This window comes from Papio anubis, chromosome X (assembly GCF_008728515.1).
Source record: "Papio anubis isolate 15944 chromosome X, Panubis1.0, whole genome shotgun sequence".
NCBI classification, from domain to species: domain Eukaryota; kingdom Metazoa; phylum Chordata; class Mammalia; order Primates; family Cercopithecidae; genus Papio; species Papio anubis.
The window spans coordinates 108243271-108268041 of record NC_044996.1 but is presented as its reverse complement, the minus strand read 5'-3'; the positions used below and the strand labels follow the sequence as shown (position 1 = coordinate 108268041).

The following is a 24771-nucleotide window of genomic DNA, read 5'->3' as shown; positions in this document are numbered from 1 at the left end:
AAATATTACTTAAATGGCTCTGTGTCCCTGTTAAAGCATCACAACAAGAGGCACATGATGTTGGTTTGTCCACTATTGGTAATAACAGCTTTGGCATTTGGTTAAGGCCGGGGTGGGGGGTCTTCCAGGTTTCTTAGCAGGTTATTTTCAGCACAGCATGAGAAGCAAGAAAGTCTACATGGCAGGAAGTACCTAAAATCCATTTGTGAGCTAAACTAGAGGGAACGCTGAAATTAACTAGGGTTAGACAGGGTTCTTTGCAGTTCCAGCCAGTGTGATTCAGCCCTCAGCTTGTACTGTTCTCCAGCCCTCCTTCTCCTGCCAAACCCTACAGCCTGATTCAATGGCAATCTTTGATGGGGCCTGCTGAGTCACTTTCTTAGGAGCCAATGCTATGTAGGTATTCCTTCCTCCACAGGAATTCAAAAAATATTATCTCAAAATCTAAAAACACATGAGTTGGATGACACTATGGTCTGCATATTCTGAGTCCTTTATTGATTGGTTGCAGAGATGTTTGATTGATAAGCCTGGCTTTAATTGAGCTTACTTATGTAATAGGCAATAATAATAGCCCCAAGGAATGTATTTCCCAAGGCACTAAACATAGTAACAGGGACCCCTTCCCTTGCCCCATTTCCTTGCCCTGTCCTGTGCTAAGGTAACTGGCTGAATAGAATAGAGCTTGAGCCGGGCACGGTGGCTCATGCTTATAATCCCAACACTTTGGGAGGCTGAGGCAGGTGGATGGCTTGAGCTCAGGAGTTCGAGGCCAGCCCAGGCAACATGGCGAGACCCTATCTCTACTAAAATTACAAAAAATTAGCCAGATGTGGTGGTGCGTGCCTGTGGTCCCAGCTACTCAGGAGGCTGAGGTGGTAGGATCGCTTGAGTACAGCAGGGCAAAGGTTGTAGTGAGTCGAGATCACCCCACTACACTGCAGCCTGAGTCACACAGCCAGACCCTTTCTCAAAAAAGAAAAAAAAACATCAAGAATAGAACTTGAAAAACACAGTTGCGGTTGTTTTCCTCAGGGGAGCCATCTCACTGTAATGGAGGTTCTACCTCCTAACCACCCCTATCCCCTGCCTTTCCTCTTACTAAGCTGGGATAATGTTAAACATTTTTTACTTGGCACAAATATTCATTCTTGATCACAAATCACTGGGTTGTCTGAGAAAGTGAAGTCATATAAAACTATGGGCCTTCAAATAGGATACTCCACCCTCTTTGGGGGCTGATTAGAAACTAACATGAATCAAATAAAACAAAATGAATGAAGTAGCTCTCTGTAGAAATGTTTACAGGCCAACTTCCAAACTTCATAGTTATTTAATCACGGATTGCTATTGGGACTAGAGTTTCTCCCACATTTTAAAATGTTATAGTTAAAAAGAAGAGTGTTATGAATGATCAATCTGCTAGCTGCCTCAGTTTCTTCATTACAAATGAGAATAACCTGATCTGAAGAGACATGTTTGGAGCAAGGTTGAATTTCTTTGGCCTTCTGGTCAAGTCAAGCAGGTTTAGCTTGGAAGAAACTGAATCACACATAAACTAGAAGCGGGGTTGCTCATGGATATGACACTGTGCCTTGGGAGTTGGTAATAGAGAGGGGTTGTTTTCTCAAAGCCTTTTTGGAGAAAGTCACCATAGGAGTTCTTTGTTCTTTACCCCAAATCTCCATAGTTTCTGCGACTCTGCTAAATTCCACGTGTCTGTTCCTTTCTGTTTTCTCACCCTCACTCTCGCTTTTAATTTCCCAAGAAAACCTGGTAAGGCCAGGGGTAGTATCTTAGCTTAAGTTCTCCCAATGATGATCCTAGAAGGATTTGGATACAAGCAGTTTATTTGGGGGATGTCTTAGTTTGGGCTGCTATAACAGATTACCATAGACTGGGTAGCTGAAACAAAAATAATATTTTTTTCGCTGTTTTGAAAGCCAGCAGTCTGAAATCAGGATGCCAGCATGGTTGGGTGCTGGTAAGAGCTCTCTTTTTGGTCTGATAATGGTAGTCTTTTTGCAGTATCCTCATATGGTGGAGAGCGCAGAAAGAGGAAAACAACCTCTCTCGTGTCTTCTCAGTGCACTAATCACATAATGAGGGCTCCACCCTAGTGACCTGATTACCTTCCAAAGGCCTCATCTCCAAATACCATCATACTGAAGATTAGCATTTCAACGTATAAATTTTGAGGGGATACAAACATTCAGTGCATAGCAAGGAGTAATACCAGGAAGCATAGAGGGGAAAAAAGAGAAAGGGGAAGACATTCAATAAAAGGCACATTCATGAGTGAGTTATTACTGGGGAGCTCAATGCACTAGGGACCTGCTGAGAGACTTTGCTATCTCTCATGCTGCTAATCATGAGAGATTGTGCCGTAGAATTATCCCTCCAAGAGGAGGAAGGAAATTGGAGAGTTACCCACCAAATTCTGTTCTTCATTGGTTGAAAGTCACTTCTAGATCATTAAATTGCCTGGCCCTTCCTGGCTTGCCCCCCAAGTGAGTGTAGCATTCTCTCATAGCCAGAGAATGTCCTATGTCACAGAAAGACAGGTACTTAAGGTAAGACGCCTTGGGTAGTATAGGAACAAGTAACTGTCCACGGAAGTTGCACATGATCTCCTGGATAAGCTGAGAGGTTACAGATGGGGTAGCAACAATGAATGACACCACAGAGAAGGCACCTGAGGCAAGCTGGGCCAGGCAGCTGGTAGGGAAGGTTGGAGTGCCCTAGGCCCACACTTCAGCAAAGACTGTATGCATAGCGGTTCCTAAAGACAAGAATTGTGAAAAGACTGGTACCCTAAAACCGGTCTGCTAGTGCCTCTTTCCGAGCAACCTGTATAGGACCAAACAACCTCCCCCCAACACACACACACTGAGCATACATACACACACTAAAATTCTAGGAAAGCCTCATGCTCACGGGCCATACATTCTATCCTTACATCTTCAAGGAAGCAATAAGTCCATCGGCAGAAGTAATTATTGCAATAGTGTCTTTATTAATTGAATTCTGTCTGTCACTCTGCTCAATTTTTGTTACCTTTTAAGATCATGCTTTGGATGAATTGTTTAAATGAGTTCATGGGAATAGAGCAGAACGAATACCCTATGTGGCCCTTGGAAAATCATTCAAGTCTTCTAAATTACACATAAGAACTTTAAAATATTCAACCTCTATTCATGCTGGGGTTGAAAGGATAAATAAAGCAGCCCTTTTTATTTCCCTCCAGAGTCACAAACTAATTGAGACATAAAACACAGGAATAAAACAGAGATGAAAATATCACCTTTGTTGAACTAAGATTGAATTGCAGAATGAGACTAGATTTATAGTCATCATGGACCCCCAAAACTGTGCCCCCTAACAATCTACCCAAGAATCCAGCCTCCCACTTATAGCGGAAAATCATTCCCTAAGAAATTCAGCACATGGAGATTGTAAGAGTGTTTGAATCTTCTGTACAAATTATAAGAGAGAGACAGAGAGACAGACAAAGAGAAGGAGAGCTGTAGAGCCACACTGTATTATTTGGGTCTTTTTGGAAGCAGACTCTGCGACAGAGTTAGTAGTGCAAACTGTATATTTGGAGGTAAATCTTGTGAAAGATGAAAGGGGGAGGAAGCAAAACTGGGCAGGGAAAGTCTCAGACCATGCTGTGGCTATGACACCTATGAAAGGAAAGAGGCGAGAAAGCAAGATGGAGCGAGGGGGAGAAAGTAAGATTGGGCAGGGCAAGCCTGGGATCTCAATGCAGATTTGACAAAGTCTCAGTCAACACATAGGACAGCTCCAAAGTAAACAATTCCTGTTAATTGAGTCTCATATTGGCAGAAGCGGGCAGGTCTTAGCATTCCTTCTGTGTTTCCTCATTGGCTAGGCTTTCCGAGAAGAATGTGGCTTTCAAAAGTTGGAGGCTGTCAACTAGCCGCACTCCTTGCAACTGAGTGGTAAGTTCTTTCCCGAGAGGTTCTCCGAGTGGCACACCTAAGTGGCTGCCATACACGTCTACTTCGTTCCTTATCTTACTGTTTATGATCAGCAAGGGCCAGGCAATTTAATGATCTAGAAGTGACTTTCAACCAATGAAGAACAGAAGCAACCCCCAACCAATGATGGATCGAGTTACTGGATAAATATCCCAGCCCCCTTGTGCCATGACTAGTATAAATCAGAGGCACGTTCTCCCAGGGAGATTATGTTCTCCTTGACTTCAGTGATCTTGCTTAATAATGCAAATTTTATTGGCTTCTTTCCATTCCCTGTTTTTTTTTTTTTTTTTCTATTTCCTTACTGATAGTTGCTGAGATTATCTGCCAAATAAATTACATTTAAACCATTGTCTCAAAGTCTTCATTTTGCGTTACTATACAGGACTACATGAGATGGGGTAATTTATAAAGCAAAGAGGTTTATTTGGCTCAACACTCTGCAGACTGTACAGACATGAGACCAGCAACTTCATGGTTTCTGGTGAGGCCTCAGGAAGCTTCTACTTTTTGGCAGAAGGCAAAGGGGGAGTAGGTGTATCACATGGTGAGAAAAGGAACGAGAGAGAGGAGAAGGTAAGAGGGTCCCTTAAACAACCACCTCTCCCATGAACTAATAGAGCAAGAACTCACTCATTATCATGGGGAGGGCACCAAGCCATTCATGAGGGATCCACCTCCATGACCCAAACACTTCCACCAGGACCAACCTCTAACATTGCATATCACATTTCAACATGAGATTTGGAGGGGACAAATACCCAAACCGTAGCAAAATCACTTCTGTAAGAACACAAACTAAAACATTTCATTTGCCTCACCTGTTGCTTACTAAGGAAACTTCTGATTTGAAGTTGAGCTTCTCTAGTGGCCAGTTTCTGATCAAACATGCAGTAATAATCTCTCCTGCTTGTATGAGTCCTATTTGTGGCTGATTAATAACTTGGAAATATTGTTGGTGTGAGTCAATATTCTAGAACAGGGAATGGCAAACTATAGCCTGTAGGCTAAATCTGGCTGGCCTTTAAATTTTGTAAATAAAGTTTTATTGGAAGACAGCCACATCTACATATAGTCTGCGGCTACTTTCACACCACAACAGCAGAGTTAAATAGTTGTGACAAAGACAATATGGCCTGTAGATTGTAAAATATTTACACTTTATAGAAAAAGGCTGCTGATCACTCACGGAGAAGCTGTTCAACTTTGGGTTCACTGAGAAAATCAAACCTGTGGATTTATAAACATGAGGGTCAGAACTTGGACCAATGTCATCTCACCAAGTGGCAGCCCAGTGAGACTCTCAACTTAAAATACAGAAGAAATTTCTAAGTCACAAATATGAAAAGTGACCCCTTCCCGAGTAAGTAATAACAAAGCTAACAAAGAAAGAAAGAATATATCTGACCCGTTTGGGAAATTAACCAGATTGCATGAACTTTGTGTCTTGTAAAAAATCCTTCTGAGTAGAGACTAATTGCTAAAAATGTATTTTTGTTCAATTATCCACAATCTAGTTGGTGGATAAAATAAGTAGGCCAATAATAATATTCCAAGGAACATATGGACATTGGAAAGAATAACCTTTCACTATAATTACTAGCTCCACTACCTCACTTCTACTCATTCTTTAATCCACTGTGATCTGACTTTTATTTTCAAGTAAGTTCAACTTATCATTTTTAATTTCCTGTTTATATATATACCAAGGCTTAATGAGAGAAAAAATTCACACATTTCCTGCACTCCAGTGTTCCATAGCCTATTAAAAGACCCAGGCATATGAAGAAACAATTGTCATACAGAGCGGCAAGTGCCATTAACAAGAAATGTAGTATAAATGGAGGTAAGACAAAGGAGAAGGTGATCAACTCTGTTTGAGGGTGGGGTCTTAGGTTGGGTTCTTTGGAAGCGGAGCTTGAGGCAGGGATTTATTAAAGGCATGCACTCTGGAGGAAACACGTACTGCAAGATAGGGCAGGGGAAGGAGCCAAGCAAATAAGTGATCTTGGTCAATGTCTACCCTTGGCTTCCCATAAGACAGATTCTGGAGCATAAATCTCACAGCAGAGAGAAAGGGACAGGTCCAGGCTTTTGTACCTCTGTGTCACAGGGCCATTGGCTGTGCCAGTTAGCCAAGGGTATTCCTTCTGAGAAGGTCACAGGCATAAGCCATCAGCTGAAGTACTGACAAGCAGCTGAGCATTTGGGTGTTCTGCTGGTCAAGTGGATCTGGGCAGAGCACCAATATCATCTGTTAAGAGAGGGTTAGAAAAATTAGATTATATGTTTATTACTTTGGGCAGCTCAACATTGGAACACCATTCCTGTTTGAGACAATAGGACAAGACAGATGGCAGACAAGGCTCCATTTTGCATGATGCTTCCCATTTTCTGAGCCTGGTCCTATGGCCTTCCAAGTTTGTTATTGTATATCCTTCTTTAAAAATTCCTTTTCTGCTTTGACTAGCCAGGGTCAAATTTCATGGTTAGGGAGCTTTGAACAGTACAGAGATTAGGAAAATTGTTAGATCACAGATCATCATAGCCTGAAAAAGATAAGGCCCATTGAGGGGGAGAAGAGCATATGGAGAGGAGAGATATTACATATATTCAGGCTGAGTAAGAACCATACATCTAGGGTGACTATAAAATATGTTACTTGTGAATGTAGGGGAAAGTGTGGCAAATCTAGTGAACATTTGAGAAAAAGAAAATGAATTAATCGTGGGATTTGTTGAGTATGAGTGTTCTGGGTACACCGAGAGGGAGATGCTTCATAGGTGGCCTTTCAAGTGTCATGGTCAAGATGAGCCATCTGGAACACACACACACACACACACACACACACACAAAACACAGAGAGAGAGAGAGGAGAGAGAAGTGACCACTGGGGGTGGCTAGGCTAGGCTCAAGGGGAAATGAACACAGAGCAAGAGTTGAAGAGGACAAAAGCAAAATCCAAGAGGGTTATTAAATCTATGTAGTTCTCTGTAGATAAATATTCGGCAAACCAAGAGAGGACAGGAAAACCAAGGAAAGAAGGACTAGCCAACACAATTAAATGGCTCCAGAGTGATCAAGCAGGGCAAGGGCTGAAAAGAGACCAGTGTTGATGTTAACTAGTAAGTCAGTGATGACCTTTCAGAGGAGAGTTTTATGGAGTTCCTTAAAATATAAAACAATGTATCCCCCCTTCTCTGTCTAGTAAATATATCACGTCATCAACTAGATTCCCTTACAACCCTGTGTTTGTAACTGTTCCCTCTCTATTGGCTCTTATGCAGTAAAGAAGCGTAACTAAAGTACTCTCTTCTCTCTTCTCCAGCTGTGGAACTCCAACTCATCCTTCAAGAGTCAATGTCACCTCCACAGTAGGTGTTTCCTGACTCCTCAGGTGAGAATTAGATCCCGTTTCTCTCCTGGAGTCGCATAGCACTTTGTGTTTATTTCTTTTGCAGATCGTACTGAAGTATATTGGAGGCATCTACTTGTATGTCTGTCCGACTGTGACCAGAACTTGTGTCCTAGTCACCTTGTTTTCTTAGCGTCAAGCATAACGTGTGGAACACATCACAGAACCCAATATAAATTGTTGAAAAAATGGCTATTTGGCTGAAAAGAAACAACTGCATGAATGCTCCCTTCCTAAAAATTTTTACCTTCAGTCTATTTCTTGATTTATAGTTCTGAATACATATTTCAAATTGGAACTTATGATTTTCAATATACTTCATAGAATAATTAAACATTTGGGAGGAAAACAATCATGCACAGAGAAGTATCCCAAGGGAAAAAAATAAATAAATATCCTTGGTGCATGTGGTACAGTTAATATATCATTACAATAAATTATAAACCAAAACCAACTTATAAAACACAAAAGTTGAAATAGATATAAAATGGAAGAAGTCTATTTCTCCTCATGCCAGGAAGTAGCTTTGCATATCAATAAAATGTAAATGCCTCACAGACAGAAAAATGATGGAAATAGACTGTGATAACTTAAAAACGAGCACACTTTAAACAGCTTCTGTGATGAATATGTGATTATGAAGAATCCGTCAAAAAGGCTAGTCAGGCATTGTTCCACTCTGATGCTTCCAGAAACAGGATGACTGATGGCCCTCAATTTTAAAAAGGCACAGCGAGAGACAAGTTAAACTGAAGACACAAAGGCGAGAGGTTAACTTGCTGAAATATACAAAGATACTAGTCTGAAAAGTAACGATTGAAATTCTAGTAAGTGTGAGTGTTCGCGATGTGTCTAAAATATTACAAATATCCAAATCATTCTAAAATATTAATGGAGAGAGAGAAAAAATAAAAGGAAAAATAAAAAACAAATAGATGCACAAAGAAAGGTGAAAAGTTTATAATATTTGGTAGCTTTAGGTGAATTCAGGGTTGCCGCAAGTTACCATAAACATGGATTGGCAAAGACTTTCTATAAAGAATGAGATAGTAAATGTTTTAGGCTTTGCAGCTACTGCAAAGGATCTCTGTCTCAACTACAAACTCTCCTGCTGGAGTGAAAAAGTAGCCACAAACAATAGGTAATTGAATGGGGTGGCTGTGTTCTAATTCAACTTTATTTACCAAAAAAATGGGGGCCAGATTAGGATTGCTGGCTGCAGTTTGCCAGCCCATGCTATACAACAAACCAGTTTGTGATAAACAAGAGAATAGATGAAAGCTAGCGTGAGAGAGAGACAGAGATCACTGATTGTTGAGTCAATAATTGTTGAAGTTACAGTAAGTTTTTGTTGTATTTGGTCTAGTACTTACATGAGGGTGTAGCTGAGCACATTGATTAAGTCCAGGCATTAGTATTATTTTCAGCTTCTCTAGGTGATTTCAAGGTGCAGCCATATTTGCCAACCAAGGTGCTAAAGAGTGCTTCTCAAATTCCAGTGTGCAAATTGATCAACCAGAGTCTTCTTAAAATGTAGATGCTCATTCTGTAGCTCTGGGGTGTGGCTTGAAATTTTGCATTGCTAGCAAGTTCTCAGTTTAGATTGATACTGCTGGTCCACAGACCACACTTTGAGCAGCCAGATGCTAGTGCTGGTTTTCAATGCCTGGCATGCCCATGCCCTGCCCCAGAGGCTTATGTATTTGGTCTGGGATGCCACCTGGATATTGAGATTTTCAAAAGCTCTGCAGGTGATTTGAATGTGCAGCAAAGCTTGAGAGCCTCTATGCCAAAGCTCATGATGATATGTCGATTTTAGTTATGTTATCAGTGGCCCTAATGTGTTCTTTTTTCTCATTCTTCCCCCAAGGTCCACCCAGCCATTCCTCTCCTTTTCATCTCCAAACATCCAGACAAAGGTGGGGATCAGGGTGAGCACTTCCTCCTGTTGCTCTTGTCCATATCTGAAGAGTGGGAGGAAGGTCAGGATGGAAACAGGAGACTCAGGCAACCTGGGTTTGGGAAGAACAAGCAGTGTTCTAGGAGTGAATTCAAGGGAAAGCTGTTTGAGATAGAATGGGCGGGGGCGGGGAATAGCTCGGAAATTTGTCACAGCACAACCTTCCTCCTGTCTTGGGTCTGAGGTATGTGTGGAGTAGGGGCAGGGAGCGAAAACCGCCATGTACCCTCCTGAGTCCTGGAGACACCTGACAACCAAACCAGCTTCTAAGGGTTTTTCCTTCTCAGTACGCAGGGCCACTTGGTTACTAGACACGCAAGAGAGACCCCCAGTGGCAAAGTGTAGAAGTGAAGTATTTTCCCAAAGCATAAAGACCACAAACATAAGGGAAGAGGATGATGGCTTCCAGCCCATTCTCTTTATCAAACTAATGCAGGGACAGAAAATCAAATACCACATGTTCTCACTTAGTGGGGAGCTACATGATGAGAATACATGAACTCAAAGAAGGGAACAACAGACACTGGGGCCTACCTGGGAGTGGAGGGTTGGAGGAGGGAGTCGAGCAGAAAAATAACTATTGGGTACAAGGTTTAGTATCTGGGTCATGAAATAATCTGTACAACAGCCACCCCATGACAGCAGTTTACCTATATAAAAAATCTGCACTTGTTCTCTTGAACATAAATAAAAGTTAAAAAAAGAGTAGAGGATGATAATGGTGATGATGGTGATAAATCATGGGTACCACATAGTGAACATACACTGTGCCAGGCATTGCTCTAAGTGATTTACATATATTAACTCATTAATCTCAACAACCCAATGAGGTTGATGCTTTTATTATCCCTATATTACATATGGAGAAACTGAGGCACAGAAGAGATAAAAAAACTTGCCCAAGTTTACCCAAAATGAGTGGCTAAGATGGGATTTGAACCTCAGCAATATGAGGTTAAGAAAACACTACACCAAATTTTCTCTCCAAAACAGGAAATTAAGAAGTCCCCTCAGTCAACTTAAAGTTTTAAACACTCAAAAATCGACGCTTGCTCTGTTCTTTCTCGTATCCACAGGAGAACAGTCAAGGGACATATGTATTTCAATAGGTAACAGCTGAGATGAAGTCAGAGAATTCAGAAGTCCTTACAGTAGACAGCGAAAGAGATGCAATGAAAAGATCAAGTTTCAATAAGTTGCATAAAAAGGCGATAGCATTTTCTGGAAACTGGACTCAAAGTGCCAGAATCCTAATTTTTAAGAAAAGTGTTAAGGTGCAGACATGTGGAAATGTGGAAGATAATTATTGCACAGCTAAACTTGTTCATATCTTAATAAATGCTTATATGGTTTGACTGTGTCCCCACCCAAATCTCATCTTGAATTGGACTCTCATAATTCCCATGTTTTGTGGGAGGGACCTATTGGGAGATAATTGAATCATGGGGGCACTTTCTCCCATACTGTCCTGCTGGTAGTGAATAAGTCTCACAAGATCTGATGGTTCGATAAGGGGAAACCCCTTGGCTCTCATTCTCTTCTCTTGTCTGCCGCCATGTGAGACATGACTTTCACCTTCCACCATGATTGTGAGGCTTCCCCAGCCACATGGAACGGTAAGTTCAATAAACCTCTTTCTTTCGTAAACTGCTCAGACTTTGGTATGTCTTTATCAGCAGCATGAAAAACTGACTAAAATGCTCAAAACAATCTGCTAGCTTTAAAATGATGCAAGCTACCAGTGTATCTTTGACTAAAGCATAGAGTCTGTAAATTTTTGACTTTTACCTTTGTAACCCACAGAAGAAACCAGATTTTTTTGTTTCTTGTTTCTTCGTAACTTTCTCTTGTGGCACAGAAGATAGATGTTTTAAGTATTTTTCCACAGACATGGGCAACATTAGGGTTTACATGGATGGAGATTTCCTTTGGTCAAATAGAGAGTGGACTGAGAGAGGAGAAGAGTTTTTAAAGGGGAACAAGAGAAAAAAAAAACCGTAGAGAAACAGGTGTATCATTTCCATATGGAATCTTCTTTACACTAGGAAATAATATCTTTCTATCCAGAGCCATGAAGAAAACATAAAAGGCAAACTTTTCTCTCCATCTTGAAAGGCCAATCCAGAGGCCACTTGGAGCTTCTCAGAAACAGGAGGATTTTCAGTTAAGCTTGGGGCAGACATTGGGAATAAGCTAATGAACTTGGGGCAGACAAAGGTCAAGGTGGGACCAGCAACTCTATGGGTGTTCAAACACCTCAACCATCCTCTAAATGTTAGCTGCCCGGCACTTGGGACTGCATTTTTCATACTTTCCCTTATACTGTCTTTCTGGTGAGCTCATCCAATCACATGACTTCAATACCATCTATAAAATGTCCCCCATATGTCTACTTCCAATCGTGACATTTTTGCAGCTCCTTGATTCACATTTCCACTGGGACATCTGATAAAAATCTGATTTTACATGGCATGCACTCCCCACTCCTCCTCCCAGGGGGACCCCTGCAACCATCCCCAGGGGGATAATAACACCATCATCAATTCAGGTCTTCAGGTCCAAACTTCAGAACCTACATTATATTCCCCCTCTCCCATTCCTCACCTCCTGTCCATGAGCAAAGTTTGTCTCCTCTTGTGGAAAATCCATCTAGAACTTGTCGACCTCTCTTCATTTCCTCAGCCACCTTCACAGCTCAAGCTGCATTAGGCTCCTACCTGGATCAGATACACTGGCTCTACCTGGTCTGCACCTTCAAGTCTCTGCCACCCCTCTACATTCTTCAAAGCAGACAGTCACTGCCTTGACATTTTGGAGCCATTTATTCTACTTTATATTCAGCATCACAAATTTGACCTTCAGCTTTGACCTTATGTTATTCAGTCCTTCTTTTGAGCTTTTTTTTTTTTAACCAGCTTTAATGGAAGAAATGGTACAATTGAAGGAAAAATCATGAATGGAGGATTCGTAAGGGCAATATGCAGGAAATAAACCGCTATCTGTGGGGAAGGCAGCCTAAAGCTCAGTCCCATTATCTGTGTCACTCAGGGTGAGCTTGCCAAAGTGGTACTCTACCATACTGTCCACCAGAGCCCCCATCTTGCTCCCCAGAAGCAAAAATCCTTAGCACTTGCCTATTTTGTTTGTTTGTTTTTTGAGATGGAGTTTTGATCTTGTTGCCCAGGCTGGAGTGCAATGGCAGGATCTCAGCTCACCCCAACTTCTGCCTTCCAGGCTCACGTGATTCTCCTGCCTCAGCCTCCCAAGTAGCTGGGATTACAAACATGTACCACCACGCCCGGCTAATTTTGTATTTTTAGTAGAGACAGGGTTTCTCCATATTGGTCAGGCTGGTCTCGAACTCCCGACCTCAGGTGATCCGACCGTCTCAGCCTCCCAAAGTGCTGCGATTACAGGCGTGAGCCACCGCACCTGGCGACGCATATTTTAAAAAGAAAACTTTTCATGTCAAGTTAAAGACTATATTATTTTAATCCCTGCCCAATCACATTTCCTACCCTTCTTCTCCAGAGGCAACCACTAGGATGAATTCCACACCATGCTTTACACCTTACCATGCATACGCACCCACAGACACCATGGCCCAAGACTGCACACCCCACCCGACCCCATCCACCCCACCCATCTCACCCCACCCTACCCCACCTCACCCCACCCCATCCCACATGCCCTCAGAGTTTATAAGGGGAAGACTAATGTGTTTTCCAGGGACCCATAGAATACTTTCCCCTCCACCCTCGCAGATCCTGAGCTGCATGCAGATGGGACAGAGCTGGGTGGAGAGACTGCTGGATACCTACTTTAAACCTGCATGGGGATGTGCCGATTCCCAAAAGGTGAGTGTTTTAGACGCACATCAACTGGACACCTTTATTGCTTTGAGAACAGATAACTTTATTGCCAACAACCGTAAAACTGAGAGGAAAAACCTGAAGAGAACGTTCTGAAAGGGCAACATGGACGCCCCGCCTGGTGGCCGTACCCGGGGAAGGCACCCCGTGGCTGCGGGGCCTGTCTGGGCTCAGGTGTGTTTCTGGCTGCGGCCCAGGGTGAGCTTATTAAAGAGGTACTCTGCCAGGCCTGCTTCCGGGATCCACGTCTTGCGCAGGTTGCTCAGGTAGCCACCCAGCTCTTTGATGGTCTTGGCCTTCTGGTTCAGGAAGTGGCTCATCCAGGAAGTCGCGGAGCTGGGGGTCGCCTTTCTCCTTGGCCAGCTGGTGCAGCTCCAGGAGACTCTGGTTGACGTTCTTCTCCAGGTGGAAGGCATACTCCACGGCCTTGAGCCCGCTCTCCCAGCATTGGCGCTCTGGCTTCCTGATGTCGCTAAGGCAGATGCGGCCACCGCGCAGGTTCTGCAGCCTCATCAGCTCCTGGGCGTGCTCCCTCTTCTCGTGCCACTGGCACAGGAAATAGCGGCTGAAGCTCTCCAGGGCCACATAGTCCTGGTTGAAGTAGAAGGCCATGGATAGGTACACATAGGAGGCGTGGAGCTCCAGGTTGACGTTGATGTTGACGGCGACCTCACAGCTGGGGTGGTAGTTCTGGTGCACTTGCGACGGCGGGCCCAGGGCAGGCAGAGCGGGTGCGGGGAGCAGGCGGGGTAAAGCGGTGTGGTCGCGACGATCCCGGAGTGGGCAGCGGCATGGGCATGAGCATGGGCATCGGCATCGGCATCAGCAGTGGCGGTGGCGGCGGTGGCGGATGGGGCCTCGGAGCACCACCATCTGCAGTGGTGGCCGGCGGAGGGCGGGGTCCTCCGGGCCAGGCGGTGGTGGTTGTGGCAGGGTCGGGGAAGGGACCGGAAGTGGGCGGGGGGGAGACCCTTATCGGGGGAGTGGCGCGCGCCATCGGGCGGGCGGGGACTGGTGCACAGAGAGGCGGGGGCTTTCAGAATGGTGGTGGTGGCGACGGGGAGCACGCTGAGTTCTGTGGGCACCCCGGGGAACTGAGCACTGTAGGTCCTCTGCGCGATGTCAATTCTGTAGAAACTTTTCTAGTTTCCAAGGACTTTCGCCTGTCCCCTGATTGTTCCCCTCTATGACAGCTTGTTCTCATTTTATAAGCCTCTTGTCTTTCTTAAACTCTGAGAGTATTTTCTGGTAACGTTTTCTTCTGTTTCCTGTATTATATCCTTTTTTCCTTCCTCCAGAATTAGTTCTGTTTGTGCATCTTCCTCACTTTCCTTAAATATCTGGAAAACGTTTGTACATTCAGGATTGGAATCAAGGACTGGGTTACCCTCGGTGATGAGCTTGGATCTAATGCACAGTTGTGAGCCTGGATGACCAATAGGATTCTTCCACGAACAGGAGGGTGGAGTGTGTCAATTAGGGAGTGGTCATCTCTTTTGGAGATAAAGGTATAGAGCTCCCAGGCAGAGTAGGAACTATTCCAAATGCCCAAAGCATGGCATTTCTCTGGCATTGGAAGACTTTAGTGAATCTGTCTTCTAAGTAGATGTCAGCTTCCCTTTAAATGCTCATCCATGTCTGCTGCACCCTGAAGCTCAATTCTCTCTGCAGGAGAGATGGCTCCACATTATAGCGAATGTGATTTCAGATGTTTTGAGGATCAAAGCTTAAACACCAGAGTAAAGACTCCGTTTTTAAAATTTACTTTGAAAAGTCCTCTATGTTCACGGTTTTAGGTATTCAATAACTAATCCCCATGTCTTCCCTGATGAATTTAAAACCAATTAGTAGACACAGAACTCAGCTCACTGAAGAGCAAGCTTAGGTCTGTAGCAAAATGAACTTGCTAGTACTTTTCAAATCTTCCAATTAGAGAAACTCACTGTGGCAGAATGACTTCATCAAAGCTTATTTGTTTTCATCTTGGTCCACAGAGTAACCATATTTTTTGAGCCACCCTTGTAATTTGATGGGGTCATGTACTGATTTCTGGCTATTGAAATAAGAAAATAACTGATGTATGGCTAAATAAGTCCTAGTTTATAGGACACACCCTGTGCAATCCATGTCTTCAGTGAAGAAGAGGAACAGACCCTACAGTATGACATATCCAATTTGGAGAAGGAGCCTGGAACTTTGGATAACATGTGGAGTATGTCCCCTCATCACTGTCACCACCAACCTGCACTGAACCTTGATAAAAACAGAAAAATAAAAATTTACTTTAAAAGCTAAAGAAATTTGGAACATGTGTTACAGGAGCTAGCCTCTCCTGACTAATCAAATTATCCAGTCAAAGAAAGTGCTGGACAACCACAGGCTGTACCCCACAGGGCCCTGTAGGCTTATGGCAATGGAGTGCATTTCCGAACACAACCTCTCGGTGGGAAGGCAGATGAGGAAAAGGAGAGGTTTAGACAGCTCTGGGTCATCACACTTTCTTCCTTTTCCTTAGTGCACCTTTTTTTTTCTTCCTTTTTTGCCTTCTGGAGAGTGAAATTTAAAGTCCCTCATTGACCAGGCGTGGCAGCTTACCACTGTAATCTCAGCACCTTGAGAGACTCAGGCAGGCAGATTACTGGAACCCAGGAGTTCAAGTCCAGCCTGGGCAACAAGGCGAAACCCACTCTCTACCAGAAAAACAATAGGCATGGTGGCACACACCTATAGTCCCAGATACTCAGGAAACTGAGGTGGGAGAATGGCCTGAGCCCAGGAAGTCGAGTCTGCAGTGAGCCGTGATCCCACCACTGCATTCCAGCCTGGGCGACAGGAGTGAGAGACTTGGTCTCCAAAAGGAAAAGAAAAAAGAAAAATCCCTCATGGACTCTTGAGGATCAAGGAAAAAGGTTTTCCTTCTGTCTCGATGTCCGGAATAAAATCAGGCTGGTCCTTGGGTACCTAACCTTAAGCCAGGAACACAAAGCACAGGGGCAGAGATCACGACTCTCTGATCCCAGAGCCAGTCAGCTGTGGTGAGGAAGGTGGGACATGTAATGATATAAAGCACTCCTGGAACCACATACCTGGAATCAGTGTTTGGGTGGAGCAGTTCCCCAGAAAATGGGAATGCTAGTTCCAGGACTGGTAGTGGGAGACTAAGCAGGTGGTACCACAGATAGTACCATTCAGTCTTCCCTACTGAGCCTTGAGGTCTGCAGAGTTAGGAGGTTCCCACGTCTCTCTGTGTCTCCCACACTGCACACCACGCTGGCGCTAAAGACATTCTTCTCCTTTGGAAGGGAGTATAGTGAGGAAGAAGCAACAAAAGTGTGCTAGGAAAGCAGATGAACGAATTGTTGGAGGTATCTGTGGGAGTGGAAGTGGCGTCAACTCCCAACTACAAACATGAAATGCCTTGGGGCAGTGTGTTGCCTCAATGCTATGTGTGAGGCCCAGGGTTCAGGAGCATGGCCACAGTAAGCACTGTTTAAAAAGGTGGCGAGGAAGCCAGTCTCAGCTCTGTCACCAGAGAAGTAGATGATTTAATGAGTCCGCACCAGACTAGATGATTTCCTACATTCTTGGGAATCCTCACAATTTTGTGAGGTAGGAATTGTTTTTGTTATTGTACCCATGAGGAATCTGTGATCCTAAATATAAAGCCCTTGCCCAAGATGATACAGAAACAGAATTCAATATCAGGGCTGATGTTCAACTAGAAGTGTGGGACCACAGTCAAGTTTTCAATGAAATGCTGTATAATTAGGTTGCTGGGTCATATAATTTCTCACGGCCTCTCTCTGCTTTAGTGAGAACAAAGACATGTAAAGAAAACCAGTAAGTACCTGCTGTGATTCCACAGCAGCACAAACTACCACCCTCTCTCGTCAAGTGTTCCTGGGACAGTCCTTTCCTCTGGCAAGGTCAAGTTTCTCCTACGCAACTTCAGAGAACAAATACTCCTTGTTCAATTTCTACTGGGAAATGAACTTAAGTAAATTGTTTTTAAAAATGTGAGGCTATAGTGTGAGATAGAACGAAGCTTTTCCTCAGGAGACTGCCAAGCCTCTCTTCGTGGATGAAATGAGGCATTTAGGCTTTTTATCTCTCCCCTGATGTGCTGACCCCTACTTTAGGATTGTGATTAATTTAAATACTGTGTGTTTGTGTGTCTGCCTTTTAGGGGGCATTTCTTTATAAAGTGTTGGTCTTCCATCCTTGTGCAATGGGGATAATCAAAATTTCATCTTAGGAGTACAGCTGATGCTTGGATTGCCTTTCCTGGTAGGATTAAAATACATTTTATTTAGCACCATACTCCTTCTCCAAAACTCTTGTTCCTTGGTCAGTTTTCTGAATAGCTGGTGCGATCTGTGTCTGATTATTTCCAACTTGACTGTAATTATGTGACTTCTCATGAAGATGGTCTTCCTTCCTCCATCTCTTAACAGTTAGACACCTCTTTGGCTTATGTAGACCAGCAATTCTCAAACGTGATCCATAAGTCTCCCCACTGAATTTTAGAGTCTGTTGGTGCAAAGTGGGGGTGACATGAATGACAATTTTCAGGGTCCACATTCTGCATTTAATGTCCAACAACAGAATCAGCTTCATTTCATCCAGAAACTAGCACACAGAGCAATGGGAATCACCACTGATCCTAAATGCTCTCCTGATAGTTATTTTATGATTGAGTCCATGTGCTTCAAAACTTGTAGCTTTGTAGAACATGGTAAGGATTAAGTGGCCATCAACCTCATGTTAGATTGGTTGTTTTAGAAAAATAAAAGCTTGTAAAGTTACATCTTCTTTCTAAGTGGGCTAGGAATCATTGCGTCTCATCTGTTTCTGGAGTCTAAACTGCAAGAAGCAGTGTTATGAATAATATTAACCTTGGAAAATAAATTTGAATCATTTTTTATATCATCAGCTAACAATTCAAAGAATTGGAAAGACATGTTTTCTTTATGTAAAACAAATCTACATATTTTCCTAGTTTCTTCAACTCTCTCTGGTACCTGTTTTTGTGTGCAATAAAATATTTATGTATTTTTGTGTTGATGTATTATCTTATCAGGAGTGTAAATATTTCCTTAAGATTAAGTCATTCAACAAAGATGATATTTAAATATTGGAAAAAGTTATGAGGGAAGCCACTGGAATCTATTTTAAATAGAGTATAAGATAAACTCACTTCTTTTGAAAACTATTAGTGTGAGGAAGAATAAACTAAAATTAGTTATCAGTTTATTTTGGCTATTAGTACAAAAAAGACTTACTGAATTTTAAATTTCATATTAAACTCAGTAACAAATGTAAAATAACTATAAGCAATGGTTTTTGCAATATTTGTGTGTTGAAACCATGTTTGTATATAATGATCTTCTGTGTTTTACCTAAATTACATTTTGGGAACATAAATTGTTTCTTAATTATGAAAATTTCAAAACATATAATAAATTCCCATGTTTTCTTCTCACAGCTTCAACAATTAATAACTGATATCGATCTTTGTCCCCTTCTACCTGATATATTATTTTGAAGAAAATCTAGGACACTGTATCACTTCATTCATAAATATTTCATGACACATTTTTCGAAGTGAGAACATTTTATAATAAAATTATCATGCTGCTATTGTTTTTCAAATTATGAATTTGTGATCATAAAGGCAAAACAATCACTTTCAAAGGTGAAAACTTTGCTGTTAGAAAGAGTGTCTGGCAGGACATACTGACTCATGCCCATAATCCTAGCACATTGGGAGTCCAAGGCAGGTGGATCATCTGAGGTCAGGAGTTCGAGAACAGCCTGGCCAACATGGTGAAACCCCATCTCTATTGAAAATACAAAAATTAGCTGGGAGTGGTATCATGTGCCTGTAATCCCAGCTACCTGGAGGCTAAGGCAGGAGAATCGCTGGAACCCAGGAGGCAGAGGCTGCAGTGAGCTGAGATTGCGCCACTGCACTCCAGCCTGAGCGACAGAGCGAGACTCCATCTCAAAAAAGAAGAGGAAACGAAAGAAAGAGTGTCTGTATTTTATTCTGGGTAAATGGTTTTTGTTGAGAGAATGCTTTATGTCAACTAGCAGCTATGTGAGACACAGCTTTAAAGAGCAAAGCACTGCATTCAGCAGATCACAAGTTATGCTTTCTTCCATTTTGATTAGAAAAATAAAATGGCAGAGTTACATACAAGACAACACGGAACTACTAAAGTACTTTTTCAAGTTGCTTTTATGTTTGATGAGTCTCAAATAAGATTTTGGACTTTCATTTGGGACTTTTAATTGAGTTGATGCTGGAAGGAGTTAAGACTTTGGGGGGCTGTTGGGAAGTCATGATTGTATTTTGCAATGTAAGAAGAAAATAAGATTTGAGGGGCCAGGGGCAGAATGATATAGCTTAAATATATGTTCTGACCAAATCTCATGTTGAATTATAATCCCCAGTGGTACATATGGGACCTGGTGGGAGGTGTTTTGGTCATGGAGGTGGATCCCTCATGGCTTGCTACTGTCCTTGCACTAGTGAGTGAGTTCTCATGAGATCTCATTGTTGTAAAGTGTAGTGCCTCCCCCAACCGTCTCTTGATCCTTTTCTGGCCATATGATGTGCCTACTTCCAGTTTGTCTTCTCCCATGAGTTAAAGGTCCCTGAGGCCTTCCCGGAAGCCAAACAGATGCCAGTGCCGTCTTTGTCCAGTCTGCAGAATCATGATCCAATTAAACATCTTTTTAAATAAATTACCCAGCCTCTTATATCCCTTTGTAGCAATGAAAACAGACTAATACAGCCTCCATACTTTCTGTTGAGAAACCAGCTGTTTATATTATTGATCATCCTGTGTATGTGAAGTGTAACTTCTATATTGCTGCTTTCAGGATTTTTTCATTGTCTTGTCTTTTTTACCTTTTGTTTATAGTGTCTTAGTGGGGATATCTCTGATTTTTCCCTACATGGAATCTATTGAATGTGTAAATCAATGTATTTCATCATATTTAATAAGATCTTGACTGTTCTTTCCTCAAATATTCTTTATATCCCTTCATATTCCCCTTTTTATCTCTTTCCAGAACTCCCTTTATGTATGTTTTGGTACACTGGATGGTTTCCACAAGTACTCTGAACTTCATTAATTTTACTTCATTCTTTTTTTCTTCCAGATTCTGAGACTAGATAATGTCAACTGACCTATCATTGGAGATCGATGATTCTCTCTACTTCTTACTCAGATTTGCTAGTGACTCCCTCTACTGAAATTGTCATTCCAATTGTTATACTTTTCCATTCCAGAATTTCTATTTTGTTCCTTTTTTATCGTTTCTATTTTCTTATTGGTATTATGTATTTGATGAGATATCATTCTCTTGGTTTTCTTCTCTTCTTTCCAAATGATATTCTTTAATATTTCAAAGAGTTGATTTAAAATATTTGCTTAGTAAATCCACTGACTGGATTTACTCTGAGACAGTTTCTATTTATTTCTTCTTTCTCGTCTATAGGCAATACTTTTTGTTTTCTGATATAATTTGTATTCGTTTGTTGAAAACTGGACATGTTTAACATTATTAAGTGGCAATTCTAGAAATGTATTTTCAGCCTAGCTGCTATTATCTAAATGCCCTCCAAAATTTATGTGTTGAAATTTAATTGTCAATGTGATAGTATTAAGAGACGAGGCCTTTAGGACGTTATTAACGCATGAGGGTAGATTCCTCATCACTGGTACTAGTGACCTTATTAAAGCACTGGAGGGAACGAGTTCTTTAATTCTTCCATCTTTCTGCTATGTGAAGACATAGAATTCATCCCTTTTACCATTTTTTGCTCCTTCTGCCATGTGAGGACACAGCAAGAAGATCCTTACTAGATGCCTAATTCTGGAGCCTTGATCTGGACTTCCCAGCCTCTAAAAGTATAGGACGTACATTTCTGGTTTTCATAAATTATCTGCTCTGTGGAAGTTTGATATAGCAGCATGAACAGACTGAGACTCCAACACTTGTTTTTGTTATTTGTCCTAGTTGTTGCTTGCTGGTTCAGTGACTTTGTCAAACTCATTTTGTAACATCTGTATCCTTTGTCGTGTATGCTCACTGACATCACATTCCTGTTATTATAGTGGTCAGCTTGTGATTTGAAAGAGTTCTTATCTGGAACCACCCCTCCTCAACAAAACAAAACAAAACAAGAAACAATCTCCTAGTTCTCACAGATGGCTTCTTTGTGCATATTAGAACACACTTTCCTTTGGGAGGCCAAGGTAGGTGGATCACAAAGTCAGGTGTTCAAGACCAGCCTGGCCAACATGGCGAAACCCCATCTCTACTAAAAACACCAAAAAAATTAGCTGGGTGTGGTGGTGGGCATCTGTAATCCCAGCTACTCGAGAGGCTGAGGTAGGAGAATCACTTGAACCCGGGAGGCAGAGGTTGCAGTGAGTAGAGATCGCGCCATTGCACTCCAGACTGGGCTATGAGAGCAAAACTCTGTCTAAAAAAAAAAAAAACTTTCAATTTTTCAATTGGCAGTATTCAACACAGCCATAACCTTCACTTCCTGCTTGAGAGTAACCTGAAGGTCAGACAGAGGTGAGAGTTTAGAACTTTCTCAAATATTTTTGAAGTATGCATGCAAACTTGCATATGTGCTTGCCCTTCCAGATTCCCAGCACTACATAGGAGCTTCAGAAAGCCCTTATTCTCTTCATTCCTAAGCCTTTCCTCCAAAGTTCCTCAGTTTGTCTATCGTTTGCCCCAACTGTGATCCACTTTGTAGGCAGAAGCAGCTAGTACATTTACATGTAAATGTTTTCGACAAACACTCCAAGATGGTTACCTTCAGCCTTGGAAAGTCCCAAGGTTGGTGAAATAGATGTAACTCCTTTGAGCTGGTACTTCAGAGAGCAATAACAATCACAATTATTTAAGAATAAGGTCTGCTCTGTTTCTTCTGGTAGTAGGCACCTATACCTGGAATGTGGGCTGTTGTCTTCCAAGATGCTACTCAGAGGTTGTAATGGTTAATTTGATGTGTCAACTTGAGTTGGTTACAAGGCACCCAGATATGTGATTAAGCATTATTTCTGAATGTGTCTGTGAGGGTGTTTCTGAAAAAGATTTGCATTTGAATTGGTGGGATAAATAAGGAGATGGTCTTCTCCAGTTTGGGTGTGCATCATCTAAATACTTATAGGAGTGGACAGAACAAAAAGTTAGAGGAAAGTTGCATTTGCCCTCTGCCTGATTGCTTGAGCTGTTTATGGTCTTCTGCCTCAGTGCTCCTGGTTCATAAGACGTCAGACTTGGACTGGCACCTACACTATTGGTTCTCTGGCTCTCATGTCTTCAAACTATAACAGATTTCCTGGGTCTCCAGCTTGCAGATGACAGATCATGGAACTTCTCAGCCTCAATGACTGTGTGAGCCAACGTCTATTGGTTCTGCTTCTCCAAAGAATCTGGACTAACAGAGATTTTATTACTCAGAGTGATTCTAGAGAAACAAAATTTTGAGAATGACTTCTAAATTGGTTCTGGGGTTTCTAGAATTGACTCTATAATCTAATTAGATATAAAGACACTTCTAAATCTATTTCCTAGTAAAGAAAGCACAGATACTCCATGGCATAACCTGGTAATAGAGACATGAAAAAATTTCTGCATCGTATACACCTAATAAAACACTTAATCAAGGAACTAGGTATCTGTGTATATATGATACTTGCAAATGTTTTTGAAAGCTAATGAATAATGTTGGTTGGTTCCTCCTAATGTCACCGGACAAAGTAGTGAAAGAAAAGGATGAGCTCGCCGGGTGCGGTGGCTCACGCCTGTAATCCCAGCACTTTGGGAGGCCGAGACGGGCGGATCACGAGGTCAGGAGATGGAGACCATCCTGACTAACACGGTGAAACCCCGTCTCTACTAAAAATACAAAAAAATTAGCCGGGTGCGGAGGCGGGCGCCTGTAGTCCCAGCTACTCGGGAGGCTGAGGCAGGAGAATGGCGTGAACCCGGGAGGCGGAGCTTGCAGTGAGCCGAGATTGCGCCGCTGCACTCCAGCCTGGGCGACAGAGCGAGACTCCGTCTCAAAAAAAAAAAAAAAAGAAAAGAAAAGAAAAGAAAAGAAAAGAAAAGGATGAGCTCAAAGATTTGAATTCCCAGCTCATATACCGTGTAAAGGACATGAAGGCTCCTATGTGTGCCCTGCAGGAGAAACTTAATCTCTTGTAACTGCAGTACTGAGATTACTGAAAATGAAACACAGTAATCTCACCCATTGACTTACTGAATGCAAATTGAACTCCTAGCCTCACAGAGTGTGCACTGCTGCAGTGAGGGCATTAATGGAGAAAAATGCGATCCTATAAGTTGGGATGGAGGACATGTGGGTAGAGCCTGATGAAGCTGGGGACTCTGAGCCCCTAGATTCTGATGAATCATCTTTGTCAGTGAAGAGGTCTCCCCACACCCAGTGGAAGTATTCTCTCCAACCTCAGCAAAAGTGACATACTCACACCCAGTGTCAATGACATCTCCAACCACAGTAACATCGGCTCATCCACCCTCTTCTTTCTCAATCTGAGGAGATTAACCCTGAATTGCCTGAATAAACTATAATGGCCTCTCTTGAGGCAGTTGCCATGTTAGACAATGCTGGTTCTCTTCAGGTTCTACCTCCATCACTTGTCTTTGCTTCTAGAACTATAACTAGGCTCAAGTCTCAGAAGCCCATAAAGGTGAGGTACAAAGTGTGACCCCTGAGGAGGTGTGATACAATCAAAATAACTATTTGAATTTTCTAATTTATACAGACATAATCTGGGAAGCAGCTGTGGGAATAGATACTAAGAATGTAGGATAATAATGGAAGGAACATAAAGTTTGATCGGGTTCAACTTATCGCTATGAGCTCAAAAAGCAGTGATTCTACATTTAATGTAGCAGCTCATAGAGTTATAAGAGACTTTAATAGTTTGGTTGGTTAGTTAGCTGAAAAATGAACCAAAATGTGGCCCAGAGTGAGCAAATTGGAAATGCCTGTCTTGCCTCGTTTTAATGTAGAGGAAAGGATTTAAAGACTTATGGAGATTGGAATGTTATAGTGGATTTGTCACTTAAAACCAACTCACCCACACTGGGAATGTCCAGAAGACATACCTTTTAACTGTAGGGAAGTTTTAATTTTTTTTCCTGTCAGTGTGATAATTTGAAGCTACAATACAAACTAATAAAAGACATTAACAGGAAAAAGGCATACAAATGTATTAATGTGCATATGGGCACAGGAGTCATACACAAATGATGAGGCTTAAAGAGGAGTTCAGATGGTTTGTTTTTATATCATCCTGAGGTTACAGAAAGAATAGGGGCTGGGGCTCTGCAAGATAGGTTATGGGAGAGGAAGAAAGGCACAGGGTGAAGGCAATCCTGTTATACAGATGATTCCTCTCAGGTAGCAGTCTTCATAAATAATAGATGACAACTTATGGTTGATTTACTATTCCCTGG

At 42.2% G+C, this 24771-nt stretch overlaps 1 protein-coding gene across 1 annotated transcript; it reads right to left on the bottom strand.

Annotated features, from left to right (window-relative positions):
• Positions 1 to 13149: 13149 nt before the first annotated feature.
• LOC116272158 (putative ferritin heavy polypeptide-like 19) lies at positions 13150 to 13896 on the bottom strand. Its single transcript, XM_031661012.1, is given in 2 exon segments — positions 13150 to 13568; positions 13570 to 13896. Coding segments are annotated over 2 exon segments (606 nt in total). The 5' UTR covers positions 13864 to 13896; the 3' UTR covers positions 13150 to 13256.
• Between the last annotated feature and the right edge of the window lie 10875 nt (positions 13897 to 24771).